The sequence below is a fragment of the Oncorhynchus kisutch genome, linkage group LG21 (assembly GCF_002021735.2).
Source record: "Oncorhynchus kisutch isolate 150728-3 linkage group LG21, Okis_V2, whole genome shotgun sequence".
Lineage (NCBI taxonomy): Eukaryota > Metazoa > Chordata > Actinopteri > Salmoniformes > Salmonidae > Oncorhynchus > Oncorhynchus kisutch.
The window spans coordinates 33,866,747-33,887,352 of record NC_034194.2 but is presented as its reverse complement, the minus strand read 5'-3'; the positions used below and the strand labels follow the sequence as shown (position 1 = coordinate 33,887,352).

Below are 20,606 nucleotides of genomic sequence, written 5' to 3'. Positions count from 1 at the left end.
AAAATTGTAATTTGTATGTTTTGCTCACATAATATACAGTGCATTCGGAAAGTATTCAGACCCTTTGGCTTTTCCCACATTTTGTTATGTTACAGCCTTATTCTAAAATGGATTAAATACAAAAAATCCTCATAAATCTACACAAAATATCCCATAATGATGAAGCAAAAACAGGCTTTTAGAATTTTTTGCAAATGTATTAAACATAAAAACATAAATACCTTATTTACGTTCGTATTCAGACCCTTTGCTATGAGACTCGAATTTGAGCTCAGGTGCATCCTGTTTCCATTGATCATCCTTGAGATGTTTCTACAACTTGATTGGAGTCCACCTGTGGTAAATTCAATTGACTGGACATGATTTGGAAAGGCACACACATGTCTATGTAATGCCCCACATTTGTCAGAGCAAAAACCAAGACATGAGGTCGAAGGGATTTTATGTAGAGCTCCGAGACAGGATTGTGTCGAAGCACAGATCTGGGGAAGGGTACCAAAAAATGTCTGCAGCATTGAAGGTCCCCAAGAACATAGTTGCCTCCATCATTCTTAAATGGAAGAAGTTTGGAACCACCAAGACTCTTCCTTGAGCTGGCCGCCCAACAAACTGAACATTCAGGGGAGAAGGTCCTTGGTCAGGGAGGTGACTAAGAATCCGATGGTCACTCTGACAGAGCCCCAGAGTTTCTCTGTGGAGATGGGAGAACCTTCCAGTAGGACAACCATCTCTGCAGCACTCCAACAATCAGGCCTTTTGGTAGAGTGGCCAGACGGAAGCCACTCCTCAGTAAAAGGCACACGACAGCCCGCTTGGAGTTTGCCAAAAGGTCCCCAAAGACAAGATTCTCTGGTCTGATAAAACCAAGATTGAACTCTTTGGCCTAAATGCCAAGTCTCACGTCTGGAGGAAACCTGGCAACATCCCTACAGTGAAGCATGGTGGTGGCAGCATCATGCTGTGGGGATGTTTTTCAGCGGCAGGGCCTGGAAGAAGAGTCAGGATCGAGGGAAAGATGAACGGAGCAAACTACAGAGAGATCCTTGATGAAAACCTGATTCAGAGCGCTCAGGACCTCAGACTGGAGCAAAGGTTCACCTTCCAACAGGACAACAACCCTAAGCACACAGCCAAGAGCAGGAGTGGCTTCGGGGACAAGTCTCTGAATGTCCTTGAGTGGCCCAGCCAGAGTCTGGACTTGAACCCGATCTAACATCTCTGGAGAGACCTGAAAATAGCTGTGCAGCGACGCTCCCCATCCAACCTGACAGAGCTTGAGAGGATCAACAGAGAAGAATGGGAGAAACTCCCCAAATACAGGTGTACCAAGCTTATAGTTTCATACCCAAGAAGACTCGAGGCTGTAATCGCTGCCAAAGGTGCTTCAACAAACTACTGAGTAAAGGGTCTGAATACTTATGTAAATGTGATATTTCAGTTAATTTTGTATACATTTGCAGACATTTAAAAAATAAATCTGTTTTGGCTTTGTCGTTATGGGGTATTGTGAAAAAAAATTATTTAATCAATTTTAGAATAAGGCTGTAATGTAACAAAATGTGGAAAAAGTCAAGGGGTCTGAATACTTTCCGAATGCAGTGTAATTTTAAAGTATGCATTAAGGTTTCTGTAATAGAATAAATGTGCCAAAAATAAATGTAGACATTAATCAATTAATTTCTATAGCGTCCAAAAATATTTTTTACATTTGTGGGGAGTGCCAAGATGGAGACATGGTGGCTACAACACAGCGCCCCCTATTTGTGATCTAGTGTATATTTAAATCATTGACACTAACATTACCAGTGACCCCTATCATTCAATAAAGCTAGTTAAATTAACGTTATTATTACCAACAATCTAAAGGTAGTCCTCAAGTGCAGGGATGGGATTTTTCCTGATTAATCTGGAATTTCTCATTTTCTGGCATTTATCATCCCTTCAAATAAAGCAACAGACCTATCTTCTAGCCAAAATCCCGATTTTGTTGATTGACTATGTTTTCCTGACTCCTGAATCACATCCTTGCAGGTGAAAAGATGAGTGGAACCAGTCACCCAGATAGCACAGGTGACCCTAGCCCCATGGCTGACAACGTGCCCACAGATCGAGGTGCTGTAGGCCGGCGGGGCAGCAAGTTCCATCGATCTGGTAGTTGTGTCCAGGCTGTGCAGGAGACCATGAAGGAGAAGCAGGTCTGTTGGATGAATAGTCATGGAGGAATTTGAGTTGAGAACAAGAAGTGATGAGAACTTGCTCAATGAAGGTTCAGCTGCCCAGGCCTATGTGCTCACAAAGTCACAATTGTAGCTGCTATCACTTCATAGTATAATACATTGTTTTACTGTGGGCTGCTACAGTCCCACCTTACACTCTGTTTGCCTGATGTGCACAGTACACCACCCCATTTACAGTAACGTTGACACTTTGTCCTTTCAGGCCAGGTACAAGGAATCAAGAGAAGCTCGAAAGAAGCTACTTACCTCTGGGCACAAATACATCTTTGAGATCTTGGCTGACAGGCTCTCCCTCGAACTACAAGCAGTAGAAGAGTTTGTTTTAGATGCTCCTTCTGTGAGTAGAACTGTAATTGATATGAATCCCAACAAGCTGTTGAGGTTCCCTATGAATTGTTGTTGTTTGGTCAAATTCTTTAACCTTTACCTGCTTGATGAACAACAAAGATCTGAGATATCTTGTAGACACTCTGCTCCCCCCCACAGTTGGCACCATTTGATGATTTTTTTGCCAAAGGAGGAAGTAAAACCATCGCATTTGTCTACCAAGAGACAGAAGTCCCAGGAATAGGTGAATGAAGGATGATTACCTCTGTATTTCTTCATGACATAAAATGCATACTATAGAGCCACATTGGCACCAATACATTATTGTTATTCATAGATTTTTGTGAAATAGATATGAAACATTTTATTGTCTGTTTATGTCACCTTTCACTCTGACCCAGACCTTTTAAACGGCGCAAGTTCAATTCAATTGAATTTTATTTTGTTTTAGAGTGTGGACGCACATTTCCTGGAACTGCAAAAGGAGCCATAATAATGAGACTATTTTTAGCCAATTTGTCTGAGACATGTCTGACAGGATTGTGCCCATTCTTTGTACGAACTAAAATTGACGTTCCTGTCAATATAAAAAACATACATGAGGTGAGATATTCTATGGAAGATCTACGGAAGGTAGAGACTTCTGAACTGAAGGACTAAGATTTTGTATTTTGTACATATAATCTATGATAGCCTCATAATAGGTCCATATTGAATACAAAGGAATGCTCTAATCATGAGTTTTCTGACTGTTAATGCTTGGTCAATTTCCATTCACTTTCCTTTTGTAGGAGATTTATTTTTCTATGCTAGATGCCGCTGAGGGTCTATTAAAAGGCACCAGGAATCTGTTGTCAAAGATTATGATGCCAGCTGTCTGTGCAACAGAAAACTGGGGTGCCTTGAATCAGTCGAAACATGGAGAGAAGGATAAACAAAACTTCAAAGACACAATCACTCGTTATATTCATTTCCTAGATGGTGAGAGAGTTACAATAATAAAACAAAATTGTGCACACACACTACTGTTCAAAAGTTTGGGGTCACTTAGAAATGTCATTGTCTTTGAAAGAAAAGCAAAAAAAAAAGTCCATTCAAATAACAACAAATTGATCAGAAATACAGTGTAGACATTGTTCATGTTGTAAATTACTATTGTAGCTGGAAACGGCTGATTTTTAAAATGTAATATCTACATAGTAGTACAGAGGCCCATTATCAGCAACCAAGAAATTGCCAAGAAACTGAAGATCTCATACAGCTCGAACCAGAATAGAAGTCCTCAACTGGAAGCTTAATTAAATAGTACCCGCAAAACACCAGTCGCAATGTCAACAGTGAAGAGGCGACTCCGGGATGCTGGCCTTCTAGGCAGAGTTGCAAAGAAAAAGCCATATCTCAGACTGGCCAATAAAAAGAAAAGATTAAGATGGGCAAAAGAACAGACATCGGACAGAGGAACTCTGCCTAGAAGGCCAGCATCCCGGAGTCGCCTCTTCACTGTTGACGTTGGGTGTTTTGCGGGTGAAGCTGCCAGTTGAGGACTTGTGAGGCGCCTGTTTCTCAAACTAGACACTCTAATGTACTTGTCCTCTTACTCAGTTGTGCACCGGGGTCTCCCCCTCCTTTCTATTCTGGTTAGAGCCAGTTTGCTCTGTTCTGTGAAGGGAGTAGTACACAACGTTGTACGAGATCTTCAGTTTCTTGGCAATTTCTCACATGGAATAGCCTTCATTTCTGAGAACAAGTATAGACTGTTCTTTGTTTCTGGCCATTTTGAACCTGTAATCAAACCCACAAATGCTGATGCTCCAGATACTAAACTAGTCTAAAGAAGGCCAGTTGTATTGCTTCTTTAAGCAGAACAACAGTTTTCAGCTGTGCTAACATTATTGCAAAAGGGTTTTCTAATGATCAGTTAACCTTTTAAAATGATAAACTTGGATTAGCTAAAACAACGTGCCATTGGAACACAGGAGTGATGGTTGCTGATAATGGGCCTCTGTACGCCTATGTAGCTATTCCATATAAAATCAGCCATTTCCAGCTACAATAGTTATTTACAACATTAACAATGTCTACACTGTATTTCTGATCAATGTGATGTTATTTTAATGGACAAACAGTTTGCTTTTCTTTCAAACACAAAGACATTTCTAAGTGACTCTAAGTGACTTTTTAACAGTAGTGTACACACACAGTAGGCCTGCAGCATCATTCAAAAAAAAAATTCTGCATGATTTTGAGCTGACAACAAGTCTAGTCAGTTTGTTAAACGTAGGCAACACTTTGATTTGTATGATGTACTGCAGGAATGCAAGCATGCATTGAAGGCACTGTTCAACTGAAGACGGCCTCAAACATTGAATTCGCCAGGCTGGTATCCTTTGAAGACGTAAAAGCAGCGGCAGCAGATGTTGACATGGTGCATCAACTCGAGGAAGCGTTGATGATGTGGTACAAACAGATTGAGCAGGTACTACACAGTATGACTGTCTATGTACTATGAACCTACACATACTGTAACACGGCACAAATGTGAAAAAATGTACTTGCCAATCCTTAGCACTTCAAGTCTTCTGTTCTTCAACTCTATTTCTATGACCCCCAGGTCCTTACAGAGAGTGATCAAATGAGGAAAGAAGCTGATGCCTCAGGACCTTTGACTGAGTTAGAGCACTGGAAGAGAATGTCGGCCAAGTTCAACTCTATCATTGAGCACATCAAGGGCCCCGAGTGCAAGGCCGTGGTCAATGTACTCAATATCAACCGCTCCAAGACTCTAAAGGTACTATCATCACTTGACTGTCTTCCTGAAGTGGCAATGAAAATGAAATGTTTACCATTACATGCTCCAACAAAATGTTGACATGTTCCTGTTGTTGGTACATATTATTTACTTTAGTTGTGGAGAGAGCTGGATGCCAGAATAACCGACTGTGCTAACGAGGCAAAGGATAATGTGAAATTCCTGTACACCCTCGAAAAAGTCTGCCAACCTCTCTACAACTGTGACCCGGTAAATAAGATGATTAATTCGTCTTTATTATTCTGATTTGAAAGGTTTTATTCTAATTGATTTCACAAGTGAACATGTTTTATTTCAGGTCACCATGGCCAAGAGCATTCAGAACCTTATCAATGCCATTCGAATGATCCACAGTGTGTCACAATATTACAATACATCTGAACGAATGACTTCACTCTTCATCAAAGTAAGCACTTTCTCTGTATTCCATCAGAGATAATAAAAAAGTGAATGGAATTATTAATTCTTTAACAAATTACCCAATTGGCTTTATCAGCTATGGGAACTGACATGGAATTGAATTGGAGCACATGTATTTAAAGCTTGGTTGTTGTAATATTTGTCACTCAGGTCACAAATCAGATGGTTACAGCATGTAGAGCATACATTACTGACAACGGCACCTCTGGAATTTGGGAACAGGATACACAAGACATCATCAAAAAGATACAGGTGACTGATGATGGCATCAAAAATATGGTCAATTCTACCCCTGATTTACACTAGGTTTGAGTTTTGACCATTTTGGGGGGTTGATAGGACTGTATCTACTTGTTCCGGGAGTATCAGTCCTGCTTCCATAAGACAAAGAAACAAACCCTGGAGAGGCCTGGGGAGAAACCCTTTGAGGTGTCAGAGATGTACATCTTTGGCAAGTTTGAGGGTTTCTGCAAGAGACTGGAGAAGGTGTGTACCTCATTAATGCAGCCAACCTTTTCCATAAAAAAACAGAAGGCCTGCTGCTATACATTTGAGATTGATTTCTTTCTTGTTTTCAGATCACTCGGATGATCACTGCAGTAAAGACCTTCTCTGTCCTGGGACAGTCCACCATTGAGGGTATAGACACTCTGGCTTCCAAGTTCCAGAACATCTACTTGACCATGAAGAAGAAGCAGTATGACATCCTGGCCCCCAGAAAAGCAGAGTTTGAGGTGGACTTTGCAGAGTTCATGGTTCAGATAAGCAACCTCGAGGCATGTTTTATTCAACTTGGTTTGAGTAAATGAGTCTAAACTGCTTTGTTTTGTTTGTAGGCAAAGAAAAGCTCACAGCTCAACATGTTGTCAGAGTTCTAATTCCTAATTCTAGGATGTTGTCGTCCTTTATCTTCTTTAGAACCAGCTCCAGATGTTCATGAATTCCTGTTTCTCCAAAATCCTCTCGTCTCAGCATGCCTTGTTTTTTCTGAAAAGGTAGAAAATATCACTCAAACTATTTTAATAAAAATAAGACCGGGTTCTCCCCAGGAATTTAGGGGGCAGTGCCCTACTTTCGACTCAGATATTTTTTTTTTTTTTTTTACACGTGTAACCGCCATTCCCTGCAATCTAGAGCCTTACATGATAGCAAATATAGTATGTACCAGCACCACTCTTACATTCGTTGGGTAGAGCCATGTAAGAGTAGTCTACCTCACAAATGGAATTAGCATGCTGGTATATTTAAAATTTTCAGAACCAACTCTGGAAATGTTACTTTGACATATATTTGTTATTGTCTGTAGATTTCAGAAGCTGAATATGCCCTGTCTAAAGACAGAAGTCTCAAGCACAGTTGGGCTTATTCTTCAGCACTACGTCTCAGAGCTGGAGTCTGTCAAGAAGGTATGTTTATAAATGTAATCCTTAGTCCTAAAAATGGTCAGGTAGCCTATAGGCACAGACGCATTATGGATCAGACTTGAGCACAGTTTTTCTTTATCCATGCAGCTCTACCAGATTCACAGAGAGGATCCTCCATTGGCAAGGAACATGCCCCCTATAGCTGGCAAAGTCCTCTGGATCAGACAGCTCTACAGGAGCATACAGGAACCTATACACTACATCGAGGTAGGTTCAAACTTCACAACATGACCTATAAGATTTCTCTTACAGTTTCAGAAATCTACTAAGAATTTAATCTACTGAGAAACAACACTAACTGCGAACACTTTCTACAGAAAAACTCAGAGATCCTGTCGAGTCCAGAGGGAAAGGACGTGGTGAGAATGTACAACCGGACTGCAGCTGTGTTTGTGGAGTTTGAGCTTCTCTATCACAGAGCCTGGATGAGGGAGGTCTCACAGCTCCAATACGGTCAGTAGCCTATCCATTTGTCTCATCTGATCTGAATTAATTAATTTTTCTCATATTTCACAAAATATGCACGTCTTTCCCCTTCTTTGCTAACAGCTTTACAAGCAACCTTATTAGTCCGCCACATGGACACAGGAAAACTACTCGTCAACTTCGATCCCAAAATCACGGAGATAGTGCGAGAGACAAAGTGCATGCTGAAGATGGGTCTGGAGGTTCCTGATCAGGCTCTGCGTCTGGTCAAGACAGAGTGGTCGATGAAAGCCAACAAACTTCGACTGGAGGTAATATCCTAGACAATGCAGAGTCACAGACATTCAATGAATTGAAGAACTATATTGCCCAGATTTATTATTGCAGACTTTACTGTGCAACTACGAGGCCACCTGTGAGAAAATACCTGCAGTTTTCTACAACCTGATGGCATCCAAGATAAAAAATGTAAGAAAGTTAAAATGGTCTAAAATACAGTATGATCCTTTGAAGGAGAAATGGCACTGTTTGGAGACTAGCTAGTATTACCTCATAAAGTCATTTCTGTTGTTTGTGGTCACTTTAGGTCGAGTCTGTGCTTCGCCACGGCTTGGTGTTACTCAACTGGTCATCTCTCATCTTGGACAACTTCTTTCATAATGTTGACACCGCCATGTCTGAACTTAACCATCTCCTAAAGAAGGTACACTGAAAATACTGCTGTAATCATTGTGGAGCATTTAGTTCAAATTAAATACTTGTTGCTGAGTCGTGCGCTCTGCTTTATGTTTCTCTTCAGGTGCGAGACATCTGTGAGATGCACATTGATGCCGTCCTTCAAGACATCTCAGAGACTGTGCTGATCGATCTCCCAGAGGACAGGCCCTCGTCACTGCAAGGCCTCATCAGCACCAATGAGGTATGCCCATCCAATGGGCGGCAGGTAGCCTAGCATTTATGAGCATTGGGCCCGTAACCGAAAGGTTGCTGGTTCGAATCCCCTAGCCGACTTGGAGAAAAATCTGTCGATGTGGTCTTGGAGCAAGGCACTCAACCCTAATTGCTCATGTAAGTTATGTAAATGCAATGGGGAGACCTCAGTGTACAGTTTACTTTAGTTTATTGGACTTTCAACATTATTGCAGGTTTTTAAAAACAGTTGTTACATAAATATTGTATAAATAACACAATTGTCTGATCCAAAGTTTTTATAATTCCTAATCGTTAATTACAGCTTTAATCAGTTGCTATGACCGCCCCCTAAGCACTACCTACCTGATTTCTTATTCTTACCATGAAATTGCTATGACTCTGTTTTGTAGAACCAGTCAAAGGAGTGGGCAGACATTTTGGACCACAAAAGCAGACATGTTGAAGAGGCAGTGAAGGAGCTGATTGAGATATTCAATACTATTTACGAGTCAAAAGAAGTCAAGAAACCTGTGGAAGTACCAATTGTTAAAGGTATTTCATGAAAAACCCTGTAAAGAACCAGAAACTCTTAACATCTCATCCCATCAACATACTCATACATAAACATCCTCATTAAATGTAAAGTCATTTTGTATTCCAGAGCGGAAGAATGTGGCATTCTCAGAAGAAGTTAACACCTCCATTGATGATGATCATAGTGATGACAAAGAATCTGAGAAAGAAGATGACTTTGAGAAGGTAAGTATCTACCTGCACTGACTCCACCAAAATATACTGTACATTTGTGAGAACAGGACACTTCAATGCTTTTAACAACAATCCTGATCCTAGGAGTGCAAAGAGATGTACGCCTGGTTCAGCACAAAGCTACTTGACGCCTTGGTCAAAGCAACAAGGTTATCTCTGGACACTTTGAAAAGAAGAATCTTCGTTGCGACGTAACTATGCATGAGTTGTCATGTAGAGTATTATCCCTTGGTTTAGCTAAAAGAAATGCATTGCAGCTGTATAGTGCAAAATGTTGGCCTGATATTCTAATTTCAAGGAGTGTAAAGATTTTTGAAGAGTCTTACTTCTCTGTTCAGCTTGTCAGCAAGAAAGGGACGTTTCAGCCAATCACAACCAAGCACAGAGGAGCTGGTGACTTTTATCAAATCCGAAGTCCACCTGACCATACCCAACGTGGTGAGTTAATTTTAGATTCAATTTGAAATAACAAAGTCCCAAATCAATGATATATAATTACATTTTTACATTTTGCACCAGGTGATGGTGCCCAGTTTGGATGACATCCAGCAGGCCATCAACCGACTGGTCCACCTGGTGCTGGAGGTGAGCCGGGGAGTGGCCCGTTGGGGACAGGAGCACCACCATGAAGACAAGCGCAAGTCTGGCAGTAAGATTCAGCCACCATCTTATCTTACCACTAAACACAGATTGTACATATCTCCACTTGGGAAAATTCACTGTTAGAATTAGGAATCATACAACTTCCCAGGAAATCGAATACTGTATTTTGCAGAGTTCTTTGAATTGTGTTGACATTGATTACACAATGAGTATTGATGACATGAATGAGTATTTAACTTGAGTTGTTTTCTCAGCAGGGAAGCTGAAGAACTTCTATCAGAGCGTAGCTGAACACAAGGACATTTGTAAGCTGGTGGTCCTCCTCACATCAGCAGTCAACTCTCTGAGGAAACCGGCCAGTGATGTTCTCAAGCAGTTCCATCCCTTCAAGGTGGTCTGGGCTGAGGACAGACAGATTAAGGTCAAGGTGTGTCAATGCAAGTCACAAACTTTTTTTTCTAGTTACTATTTGCTTGTTTACTACTAAGTAAGTTGGTATGTAATAATATAATAATTTGGTGGGTGCTGATATTTGTCCTATTTCACACATGTGCAAGTTTGTATTATACGCATGTGTGAACTGGAAACGTTTTTTTGTTGTATATCCAAACTTCCTCTGAGACACCTTCAGAGATTGGGGTCACGGCCAGGATCAGCCATTATCAACGTAGACCCTGGAGTAATTAGGGTTAAGTGACTTGCTCAAGGACACATAGACAGATTTGGGAATTCGAACAAGCAACCTTTCGGATACTGGCCCAACACTATAACGCTAGGCTACCTGCCACCCATATTCGGTGCAATTGTTTTTTGTTGTTGTTTTTTTTCCTTCTCACTAACCTGTGGAATCTTAACTATTCTCTGAATAGGAGTTCATGGACAGCAACCCCTACCTGACTCAGATCAAGTCTGAAATCCTGCACTATGTGGCATTCGAACAGGAGATTGATGAAATCAAGCCTACCATTATTTTGGGGTGCATTGAAATGTCAACAGGTATGGCGTTTACGAACTAGGCCTTTAACTCATGAAGGCTTAATGAAACCTTTATAAGCCCTTTATAAGGCCTACATACTGTAAATGCTTCACAAGTCTTTGATACTTTGTAAACCACAAATAATTAGCCAGCTATTTATTTTGTGATCATTTCCCTTGATTGTAGCTCCGCTGAAGATGTCTCTGACAGTCGAGGCAAAGGCCTGGAAGAAGCTCTTGTGCAAGTACCTAAATGAGCAGTACAAAAAGAAAATGATGGAGATCATGACTTTCACTGGAGAACACCTGAAAAAGCTCTCCAGGCCTATCGCAGACCTGGAGGATGTGCGTTTCGCCATGGAAGCCCTGTCCAAAATACGAGACTCCGAGATCAAGATAGACATGACCCTGGGACCCATTGAGGTATAAGTCAAACTACGGCTTGTGATTTGTGGATTGCAATGGTAGAAGATTTCACAGACACATTTGTTAAGTACTTTTCTCATACTATCTGCTAGGAAGCCTATGGGATTCTGAATAGATTTGAAGTGGAGGTGACCAAAGAGGAAGCGGAGGGGGTGGATACTCTCAGATACTCCTTCATCAAACTGCAGTCCAAGGCGGTCCGTTGTAATAGTTTACCACTATACATTTATCCTATGGAATAACTCATGTTTGCAACTCAGTTGTAGATGTTTGACGAATTACCTACAGTGTTATGGCGTCAAAATAGCAATTTTGCTTCCCCAGAGATCAGTGCAAGACGAGCTGGTTCGTGTGCAGCCCAAGTTCAAACGGAACCTGTTGGAATCAGTCACCGTTTTCCAAAAGGATGTTGTGATGTTTACAGATCAGTATGAACTGGTAAAGAAGAAATAAACACATTGTATTTATTTACTTCAGTTACCATACAGTAGATACAGTGCATTCGGAAAGTATTCAGACCCCTTCCATTTTCCCACATTTTCTTATGTTACAGCCTTATTCTAAAATGGAATTACATCGTTTTTTTTACATTTTAGCAGATGTATTAAAAATAAAAAACGGAAATACCTTATTTACATATGTATTCAGACCCTTTGCTATGAGACCCGAAATTGAGCTCAGGTGCATCCTGTTTCCATTGATCATCCTTGAGATGTTTCTACAACTTGATTGGAGTCCACCTGTGGTAAATTCAATTGTTTGGACATGATTTGGAGGCACATGCCTTCCTATATAAGGTCCCACAGTTGACAGTGCAGAAGGACAGAATTGTGTTGAAGCACAGATCTGGGGAAGGGTACCAAAAAATATCTGCAGCATTGAAGGTCTCCAAGAACACAGTGGCCTCCATCATTCTTAAATGGAAGAAGTTTGGAACCATCAAGTGCTGGCAGCACGGCCAAACTGAGAAATCGGGGGCGAAGGGCCTTGGTCAGGGAGGTGCCCAAGAACCCGATGGTCACTCTGACAGAGCTCCTCTGTGGAGATGGGATAACCACCCAGAAGGACAACCATCCAATCAAGTTGTAGAAAAATCTCAAGGATGATCAATGGAAACAGGATGCATCTGAGCTCAATTTTGAGTCTCAAAGCAAAGGGTCTGAATACATATGTAAATATGGTATTTCTGTTTTTCATTGTTAATAAAAAAAATGTTTTATTGAAAAAACAGTTTATGCTTTGCCATTATGGGGTATTGTGTGTAGATTGATGAGGAACATGTTTAATTTAATAAATTTTAGAATAAGGCTAGAAAGTAACAAAATGCTGAAAAAGTCAAAGGGTCTGAATAATTTCCGAATTAACTGTAGGTCATTCTTGGGGTCATTGTTTGTTGCAGGAAGGCCCAATGGTGCCTGGGATAATTCCCAACGAGGCCAGCACTAGGCTGCAGATCTGCCAGGTAACACTAACACACATATCACTACATCACACACACACACACGTCTTTCACATGACGCGCATTAACACACACAAAAGGGTTTTACAGCAAGTAATCTTCACAGATGTGTTGCATGCGTCATGGGTGTTTTTCTTTTCCTCCATATTTTCAGGCCAGATTTGACGACCTGTGGAGGAAATTCATCACCTACTCGTCAGGAGAGCAGCTATTTGGTTTACCAGTCACAGATTATGAGGCTCTGCAAAAAACACGGTACATTGTAATGGATGTTATTCACCATAGACTTACACTCAGTTGCCAATTTATTAGGTACACCCATTTAGTACTGGGTAAGTGTAACGGGATTCTTCCGTTGAAGGAGAGGCGGACCAATACGCAGCGTGGTTGAAGTTCATGTTTTTTTTATAAGAAAAACTACATGAACAAACTACAAAACAATAAATGTGAAAACCCCAAACCAGTCCTGTATGGCACAAACACTAACACAGGAAACAATCACCCACAAAACCCAACACCAAACAGGCTACCTAAATATGGTTCCCAATCAGAGACAATGACTAACACCTGCCTCTGATTGAGAACCATATCAGGCCAAACACAGAAACAGACAAACTAGACACACAACATAGAATGCCCACTCAGATCACACCCTGACCAAACAAAACATAGAAACATACAAAGCAAACTATGGTCAGGGTGTGACAGTAAGACCCCCCTTTGCCTCCAGAACAGCTTGAATTCATCAGAGCATGGAAATGTTCCTCATTGTGTACCTTGGGAACTAACTTGTGACAGGAGGAAAACATTCCCCACACCATTACACCACCTCTACCGCCCGGACGATCATACCACTCTCAATGTTCAATCGAACAGTAACTGAATGCCTAAATGGATCTCTGCCTGCTGTATATAGCACACCACGGCCACATGACTCACTGGAGCTAACCATTTTCGTAAACTGGGTGGTGTACCTAATAAATTGCACACTGAGTGTATATACAGTACACCACATATTTAGACATACTTATAGGTAATCTAGGTTTATATACAATACATCATTGGTTGTAACTTGTAGAACAATGATATCACTGAAATAATGAATGTCTATGATGGTCAACACTCATCAACAGTGTAGGTAGATAGATGACACGATAAAGATGATCCTATTTCTTTTTTCACCATAGAAAAGAGCTGAGTTTACTCCAGAAGTTGTATGGACTCTACGACACAGTGATGGCCAAAATTAGTGGATACTACGACATTCTGTGGACAGAGGTGGACATTGAGGCGATCAATGCAGAGCTTTTGGACTTCCAGAATAGGTATTCTGCTGATTCAGAATGACCTTGTTGTTTCCTTTCCGTATTCATTAGGGCGCGAAATGAAAATTTGTTTGTTTTATTGGACAGTACCTTCTTGTTTCACACAGTTTTTTTGTGTGTCTACTGTTGTTGAGATGTAACAGATCGTTTGACCACTAGGTGTAAGAAGCTGCCCAAAGGCCTGAAGGACTGGCAGGCATTTTTGGACCTGAAGAAGAGGATCGATGACTTCAGCGAGTCTTGCCCCCTGCTGGAGATGATGGCCAACAAGGCCATGAAGCAGAGGCACTGGGACCGCATCACCGGCCTGACGGGCAAAAAGTTTGAGGTGGAGTCAGACACTTTCGCCCTGCAGAACATCATGGAGGCAAACCTGTTGAAATACAAGGAGGATATCGAGGTGAGTGTTATAATACACAATTCAGTTAAATATTTATTACAGGAAAATCCATGATGATGCATGTTTGCTTGCTAATATTTGTTATTTACAGGCTTAAAGCATGATTTAATCTTTGATGTAGGGTTTCTGTAGTGGTCTTCCCCACTGTTTGACATGTTAACTGTCATGTCTTGTGCCGCCTCAGGATATCTGCATCTCGGCGGTCAAGGAGAAGGACATCGAGGCCAAGCTGGCCCAGGTGGTGGATGTATGGTCCAGTCAGTCTCTGAGTTTCATGACCTTCAAGGGCCGAGGAGAGCTAATGCTGAAAGGTACAGAGACCTCTGAGATAGTCGCTACCATGGAGGATAGTTTGATGCTGCTGGGATCATTGCTGAGCAACAGGTATGAACAACTGACTTGGGTATCGATAATCACCTTCAGTTGATCAAAGTCAGGTTTTGTTGTTGGTAGAATGGTAATGCTGCCAGAATCTTACCTTGCCCTTATATCTTTGCATAGATACAATGCTCCGTTCAAGAAAGACATTCAGAACTGGGTCTTCAAGCTGTCTACTTCATCTGACATTATTGAGCAGTGGCTTATCGTCCAGAACCTTTGGGTGTATTTGGAGGCTGTGTTCGTGGGAGGTGACATTGCCAAACAACTGCCACAGGTACTGCAAAACTGCCCATCTGCAGATTAGCAAAACATTTGATTTATGCATCTTGATCATATAAAAGATCTCCACACTTTATGAACTCAGCTCTTGTGTAGCAAAACATAAGGAATATTGCACAATATTCAAACATACGGTCAAAAGCTTGGACACACCTACACTTTAAAGGGTTTTTGTTCATTTTTTACTATTTTCTACATTGTAGAATAATAGTGAAGACATCAAAACTATGAAATAACACATATGGAATCATGTAGTAACCAAAAAAGTGTTAAGCAAATCAAAATATATTTTAGATTCTTCAAAGTAGCCACCCTTTGCCTTGACAGCTTTGCAGAATCTTGGCATTCTCTCCACCAGCTTCATGAGGAATGATTTTCCAACAGTCCCTAAGGAGTTCCCACATATTGGCTGCTTTTCCTTCACTCTGCGGTCCATCTCATCCCAAACCATCTCATCTGATGCAGCACCATCGCTCTCCTTCTTCCTTATTGGTCAAATAGGCCTTAAACAGCCTGGAGGTGTGTTTTGGGTCATTGTCCTGTTGAAAAAATAATTATAGTCCCACTAAGCGCAAACCAGATGGGATGGCGAGTCGCTGCAGAATGCTGTGGTAGCCATGCTGGTTAAGTTTGCCTTGAATTCTAAATAAATCACTGACAGTGTCACCAACAAAGCACCCCCACACATCACACTTCCTCCATGCTTCACGGTGGGAATCACACATGCGGAGATCATCCGTTCACCTACTCTGTGTCTCACAAAGACACAGCGGTTGGAACCTAAAATCGCACATTTGGATCCATCAGACCAAAGCACAGATTCCTCCTGTCTAATGTCCATTGCAAGTCTCTTCTTCTTATTGGTGTCCTTTAGTAGTGGTTTATTTGCAGCAATTTGACCATGAAGGCCAGATTTCCACAGTCTCCTCTGAACAGTTGATGTTGAGATGTGGGTGTTACTTGAGCTCTGTGAAGCATTTATTTGGGCTGCTATCTCGGGTGCAGTTAACTCTAATGAACTTATCCTCTTCAGCAGAGGTAACTCTGGGTCTTCCTTTCCTGTGGCGGTCCTTATGAGAGCCAGTTTCATCAGCGCTTGATAGTTTTTGCGACTGCACTTGAAGAAACTTTAAAAGTTCTTGACATTTTCCGGATTGACTGACCTTTATGTCTTTTCTCTTTGCTTATTTGAGCTGTTCTTGCTATAATGGACTTGGTCTTTTACTTGGTCTTTTACTAAATAGGGCTGTCTTCTGTATACCACCCATATCTTGTCACAACACAACTGATTGGCTCAAACACATTAACAAGGCACGCTTTTTAATTGAAATGCATTACAGGTGACTACCTCATGAAGCTGGTTGAGAGAATGCCAAGATTGTGCAAAGCTGTCATCAAGGGAAAGGGTGGCTACTTTGAATAATCTCAAAAATAAAATATAGTTTGATTTGTTTAACACTTTTTGGTTACTACATGATTCCATGTGTGTTTTTTCATAGTTTTGACATCTTCACTATTATTCTAGAATGTGGAAAATAGTAAGATTAAAGGACAACCCTTGAATGAGTAGGTGTGTCCAAATTTTGACTGGTACTGTACAGTCGTGGCCAAAAGTTTTGAGAATTACACAAATGTTAATTTTCACAAAGTTTGCTGCTTCAATGTCTTTAGATATATTTGTCAGATGTTACTATGGAATACTTAAGTATAATTACAAGCATTTCATGAGTGTCAATGGCTTTTATTGACAATTACATGAAGTTGATGCAAAGAGTCAGTATTTGCCATGTTGACCCTTCTTTTTCAGGACCTCTGCAATCCGCCCTGGCATGCTGTCAATTAACTTCTGGGCCACATCCTGACTGATGTCAGCCCATTCTTGAATAATCAATGCTTGGAGTTTGTCAGAATTTGTGGGTTTTTTGTTTGTCCACCCCCCTCTTGAGGATTGACCACAAATTCTCAGTGGGATTAAGGTCTGGGGAGCTTCCTGGCCATGGATGCAAAATATCGATGTTTTGTTCCCCGAGCCACTTAGTTTTGCCTTATGGCAAGGTGCTCCATCATGCTGGAAAAGGCATTGATTGTCACCAAACTGTTTCTGGATGGTTGGGAGAAGTTGCTCTCTTAGGCAAAATTGTGAGTGAGACAACTCCCTTGGCTGAGAAGCAACCCCACACATCAATGGTCTCAGGATGCTATACTGTTGGCATGACAAAGGACTGATGGTAGCGCTCACCTTGTCTTCTCCGGACAAGAAGCTTTTCTCCAGATGCCCCAAACAATCGGAAAGGGGATTCATCAGAGAAAATGACTTTACCCCAGTCCTCAGCAGTCCAATCCCTGTACCATTTGCAGAATATTAGTCTGTACCTGATGTTTTTCCTGGAGAGAAGTGGCTTCTTTGCTGCCCTTCTTGACACCAGGCCATCCTCTAAAAGTCTTCGCCTCACTGTGCACTCACACCTGCCTACTGCCATTCCTGAGCAAGCTCTGTACTGGTGGTGTACCGCAGCTGAATCAACTTTAGGAGACGTCCTGGCACTTGCTGGACTTTCTTGGGCACCCTGAAGCCTTCTTCACAACAATTGAACTGCTCTCCTTGAAGTTCTTGATGATCCGATAAATGGGTGCAATCTTACTGGCAGCAATATCCTTGCCTGTGAAGCCCTTTTTGTGCAAAGCAATGGTGACGGCACGTGTTTCCTTGCAGGTAACCATGGTTGACAGAGGAAGTAAAATGATTTCAAGCACCACCCTCCTTTTGAAGCTTCCAGTCTGGTATTCGAACTCAATCAGCATGACAGAGTGATCTCCAGCCTTGTCCTCGTCAACACTCATACTTGTGTTAACAAGAGCATCACTGACATGATGTCAGCTGGTCCTTTTGTGGCAGGGCTGAAATGCAGTGGAAATGTTTTTTGGAGATTCAGTTCATTTGCATGGCAAAGAGGGACTTTGCAATTAATTGCAATTCATCTGATCACTCTTCATAACATTCTGGAGTATATGCAAATTGCCATCATACAAACTGAGGCAGCGGACTTTGTAAAAATGAATAGTTGTGTCATTCTCAGAACTTTTGGCCACGACTGTATGTCTTCAATTTTAATACATTTTCCCAGCAATCATGTGTTGCATGCCAATATACTAAAATTTTCTGTTTCTCATTCTGATTCTGACATTTTATTTTGCTTTAGGAAGCCAAGCGCTTCCAGAACATTGATAAGTCGTGGATCAAGATCATGCAGCGTGCCCATGAGATCCCCAACGTAGTGCAGTGCTGCGTGGGAGACGAGACCATGGGTCAGCTGCTGCCTCACCTCCAGGAGCAGCTGGAGCTTTGTCAGAAGTCTCTCACTGGGTACGGATAAAGACTGTTTAGCATTAGCAGCTTACTCTTTCAACTGACTACGTTACTTGAACTCAACAGGTACCTGGAGAAAAAGAGGCTCCAGTTCCCCAGGTTCTTCTTTGTGTCTGATCCCTCCCTTTTAGAAATCCTGGGACAAGCTAGCGATCCACACACAATTCAGGTAACAACAGCTCTTAGAACAGCAGAGATTTGTCTAAATAATAAGAGATGCACAATGTCTCAGATAAGGGAAACTCTCTTTTCCAGCCTCATCTCCTTGGTGTGTTTGACAATGTCAACGAAGTGGAATTCCACGCCAAAGATTATGACAAGATTTTGGCTGTCATTTCACAAGAGGGAGAGAAAGTGCCGGTATGCAACATTATCAGTATGATCAAATGCAATACTTACTATGATCGTGTGTGTGTGTGTGTGTGTGTGTGTGTGTGTGTGTAATAATATTATTTGGTAGGTGCTTATTTTTGTCCTATTTCATAGGTGTGAATTGGAAATCTGTTTTTTTTGCATATCCCAACTCTCCCTCAGAGCGTGGGGCAAGGGCCAGCCATTATCAACAGAAACCCTGGAGCAATTACGGTATAGTGCCTTGCTCAAGGGCACATCAACATATTGTTTCCCCTTTTCAGCTCCGAGATTCGAATGGAACCTTTCGCCACCCTCTGTGTGTGCGTGCATATGCATTTGTCTGCGTGTGTCTGTGTGTGTGAGTGACAGCTCACGTGTCTGTCCATGCGTTTGCAGCTGGACCACCCAGTGATGGCAAGGGGGCCTGTGGAGCTGTGGCTGGGAGAGCTGCAGATGCAGCAACAGTCCTCTCTACACTCTGTCATCAAGGCTGCTGATCTCCAGATCAACGACTCAGGCTTTCAGCTCCTCACCTTCCTCAACCAGTTCCAAGCACAGGTGGGGAGAGAAACCTAGAAATCCATTATATGAAACAGAATGATGAAGAATATCCATCTAGGATCAATTGTCAACTCAGGATCAATTGTTGAATCATAGGATCGATCAGTTGTCAAAAATATATGTAATTAGAATAAGTGTATCGTTGATAACTTTGTTTTCTCAGGTGGGCCTGCTTGGCATCCAGATGCTGTGGACACGGGACTCGGAGGAGGCGCTGCGCAACGCCAAAGACGACAAGAAGATCATGCCAACTACCAACCAGAAGTTCCTGGATCTGCTCAACACACTGATTTCACAGACCACCCATGACCTGACCAAATTTGATCGTATCAAGTTCGAGACACTGGTCACAATCCATGTGCACCAAAGGGACATATTTGATGACCTAGTGAGTCGCTGAAAAATAAAAACACATTCTTATGTCTCTAAGTTACATTTTAGAACATTTACATTTTGGGTTTTGTGTTAAAACACAAAATATTTTAATTCTTTGCTATTCCTTATCAGGTCAAAATGCACATCAAGTCAACCACTGACTTTGAGTGGCTGAAGCAGAGCAGGTTCTACTTCAAGGAGGACTTGGATCATGTCTTAGTGTCCATTACCGACGTCGATTTTGTTTACCAAAATGAATTCCTGGGTTGCACTGACCGTCTGGTCATCACCCCTTTAACTGACAGGCAAGAGAAGATGGTTTGTGTTTGTGTGTGTGGTGAAGATCTTTCCTTAGTGAAATGTTGAATAACCATGATGTCAAACCATCCATTTATAGGTGCTACATCACACTGTCTCAGGCTCTGGGCATGAGCATGGGCGGCGCCCCAGCCGGGCCAGCCGGTACAGGGAAGACTGAGACCACTAAAGACATGGGCCGCTGCCTGGGGAAATACGTGGTGGTCTTCAACTGCTCTGACCAGATGGACTTCAGAGGACTTGGTAGAATCTACAAAGGTGAACAATCAATGCAATTGAGTTGATTTCATTTTGTCAACTCAATGGCAACAATTTGGAGGTGTGCCCTCTTCTCTATGGGCTAGCTATCATTTTGGGATGCTAATGTTAGTTGTCAATTGTCCAATGCAGTGGCTCTCAAATGTTGCGGCATGGGGGAGGGGGGAGGGGGGGGCTCAGTCCGGGTTTAAACTTACTCTTG

At 41.8% G+C, this 20,606-nt stretch overlaps 1 protein-coding gene across 3 annotated transcripts in view; it reads left to right on the top strand.

Moving 5' to 3' along the window:
• The first annotated feature begins 2,035 nt into the window (after nt 1-2,035).
• The window catches only part of LOC109866342 (dynein heavy chain 8, axonemal), a 63,591-nt gene continuing 45,020 nt past the window's right edge, over nt 2,036-20,606 (top strand). Inside the window, exons 1-43 of one of the 3 annotated variants that reach the window (XM_031800080.1) lie at nt 2,036-2,195; nt 2,440-2,574; nt 2,724-2,808; nt 3,016-3,167; nt 3,356-3,545; nt 4,877-5,040; nt 5,176-5,352; nt 5,470-5,583; nt 5,672-5,779; nt 5,944-6,045; nt 6,133-6,279; nt 6,372-6,569; nt 6,712-6,788; nt 7,100-7,199; nt 7,305-7,424; nt 7,535-7,670; nt 7,767-7,954; nt 8,031-8,111; nt 8,230-8,346; nt 8,443-8,562; nt 8,966-9,107; nt 9,217-9,314; nt 9,408-9,514; nt 9,662-9,761; nt 9,843-9,972; nt 10,181-10,353; nt 10,796-10,922; nt 11,089-11,324; nt 11,420-11,524; nt 11,652-11,765; nt 12,727-12,789; nt 12,941-13,041; nt 13,974-14,111; nt 14,271-14,511; nt 14,696-14,895; nt 15,013-15,166; nt 18,372-18,535; nt 18,605-18,707; nt 18,794-18,898; nt 19,289-19,450; nt 19,617-19,841; nt 19,961-20,133; nt 20,226-20,404. In XM_031800080.1, the coding sequence (XP_031655940.1) occupies nt 2,040-2,195; nt 2,440-2,574; nt 2,724-2,808; nt 3,016-3,167; nt 3,356-3,545; nt 4,877-5,040; nt 5,176-5,352; nt 5,470-5,583; nt 5,672-5,779; nt 5,944-6,045; nt 6,133-6,279; nt 6,372-6,569; nt 6,712-6,788; nt 7,100-7,199; nt 7,305-7,424; nt 7,535-7,670; nt 7,767-7,954; nt 8,031-8,111; nt 8,230-8,346; nt 8,443-8,562; nt 8,966-9,107; nt 9,217-9,314; nt 9,408-9,514; nt 9,662-9,761; nt 9,843-9,972; nt 10,181-10,353; nt 10,796-10,922; nt 11,089-11,324; nt 11,420-11,524; nt 11,652-11,765; nt 12,727-12,789; nt 12,941-13,041; nt 13,974-14,111; nt 14,271-14,511; nt 14,696-14,895; nt 15,013-15,166; nt 18,372-18,535; nt 18,605-18,707; nt 18,794-18,898; nt 19,289-19,450; nt 19,617-19,841; nt 19,961-20,133; nt 20,226-20,404 (6,007 nt within the window). In that variant the 5' untranslated portion in view covers nt 2,036-2,039. Of the gene's footprint in view, nt 2,196-2,439; nt 2,575-2,723; nt 2,809-3,015; nt 3,168-3,355; nt 3,546-4,876; nt 5,041-5,175; nt 5,353-5,469; nt 5,584-5,671; nt 5,780-5,943; nt 6,046-6,132; nt 6,280-6,371; nt 6,570-6,693; nt 6,789-7,099; nt 7,200-7,304; nt 7,425-7,534; nt 7,671-7,766; nt 7,955-8,030; nt 8,112-8,229; nt 8,347-8,442; nt 8,563-8,965; nt 9,108-9,216; nt 9,315-9,407; nt 9,515-9,661; nt 9,762-9,842; nt 9,973-10,180; nt 10,354-10,795; nt 10,923-11,088; nt 11,325-11,419; nt 11,525-11,651; nt 11,766-12,726; nt 12,790-12,940; nt 13,042-13,973; nt 14,112-14,270; nt 14,512-14,695; nt 14,896-15,012; nt 15,167-18,371; nt 18,536-18,604; nt 18,708-18,793; nt 18,899-19,288; nt 19,451-19,616; nt 19,842-19,960; nt 20,134-20,225; nt 20,405-20,606 lie in introns of those variants that run through there. The other 2 variants (XR_004204603.1, XM_031800079.1) reach the window with 2 other exon arrangements.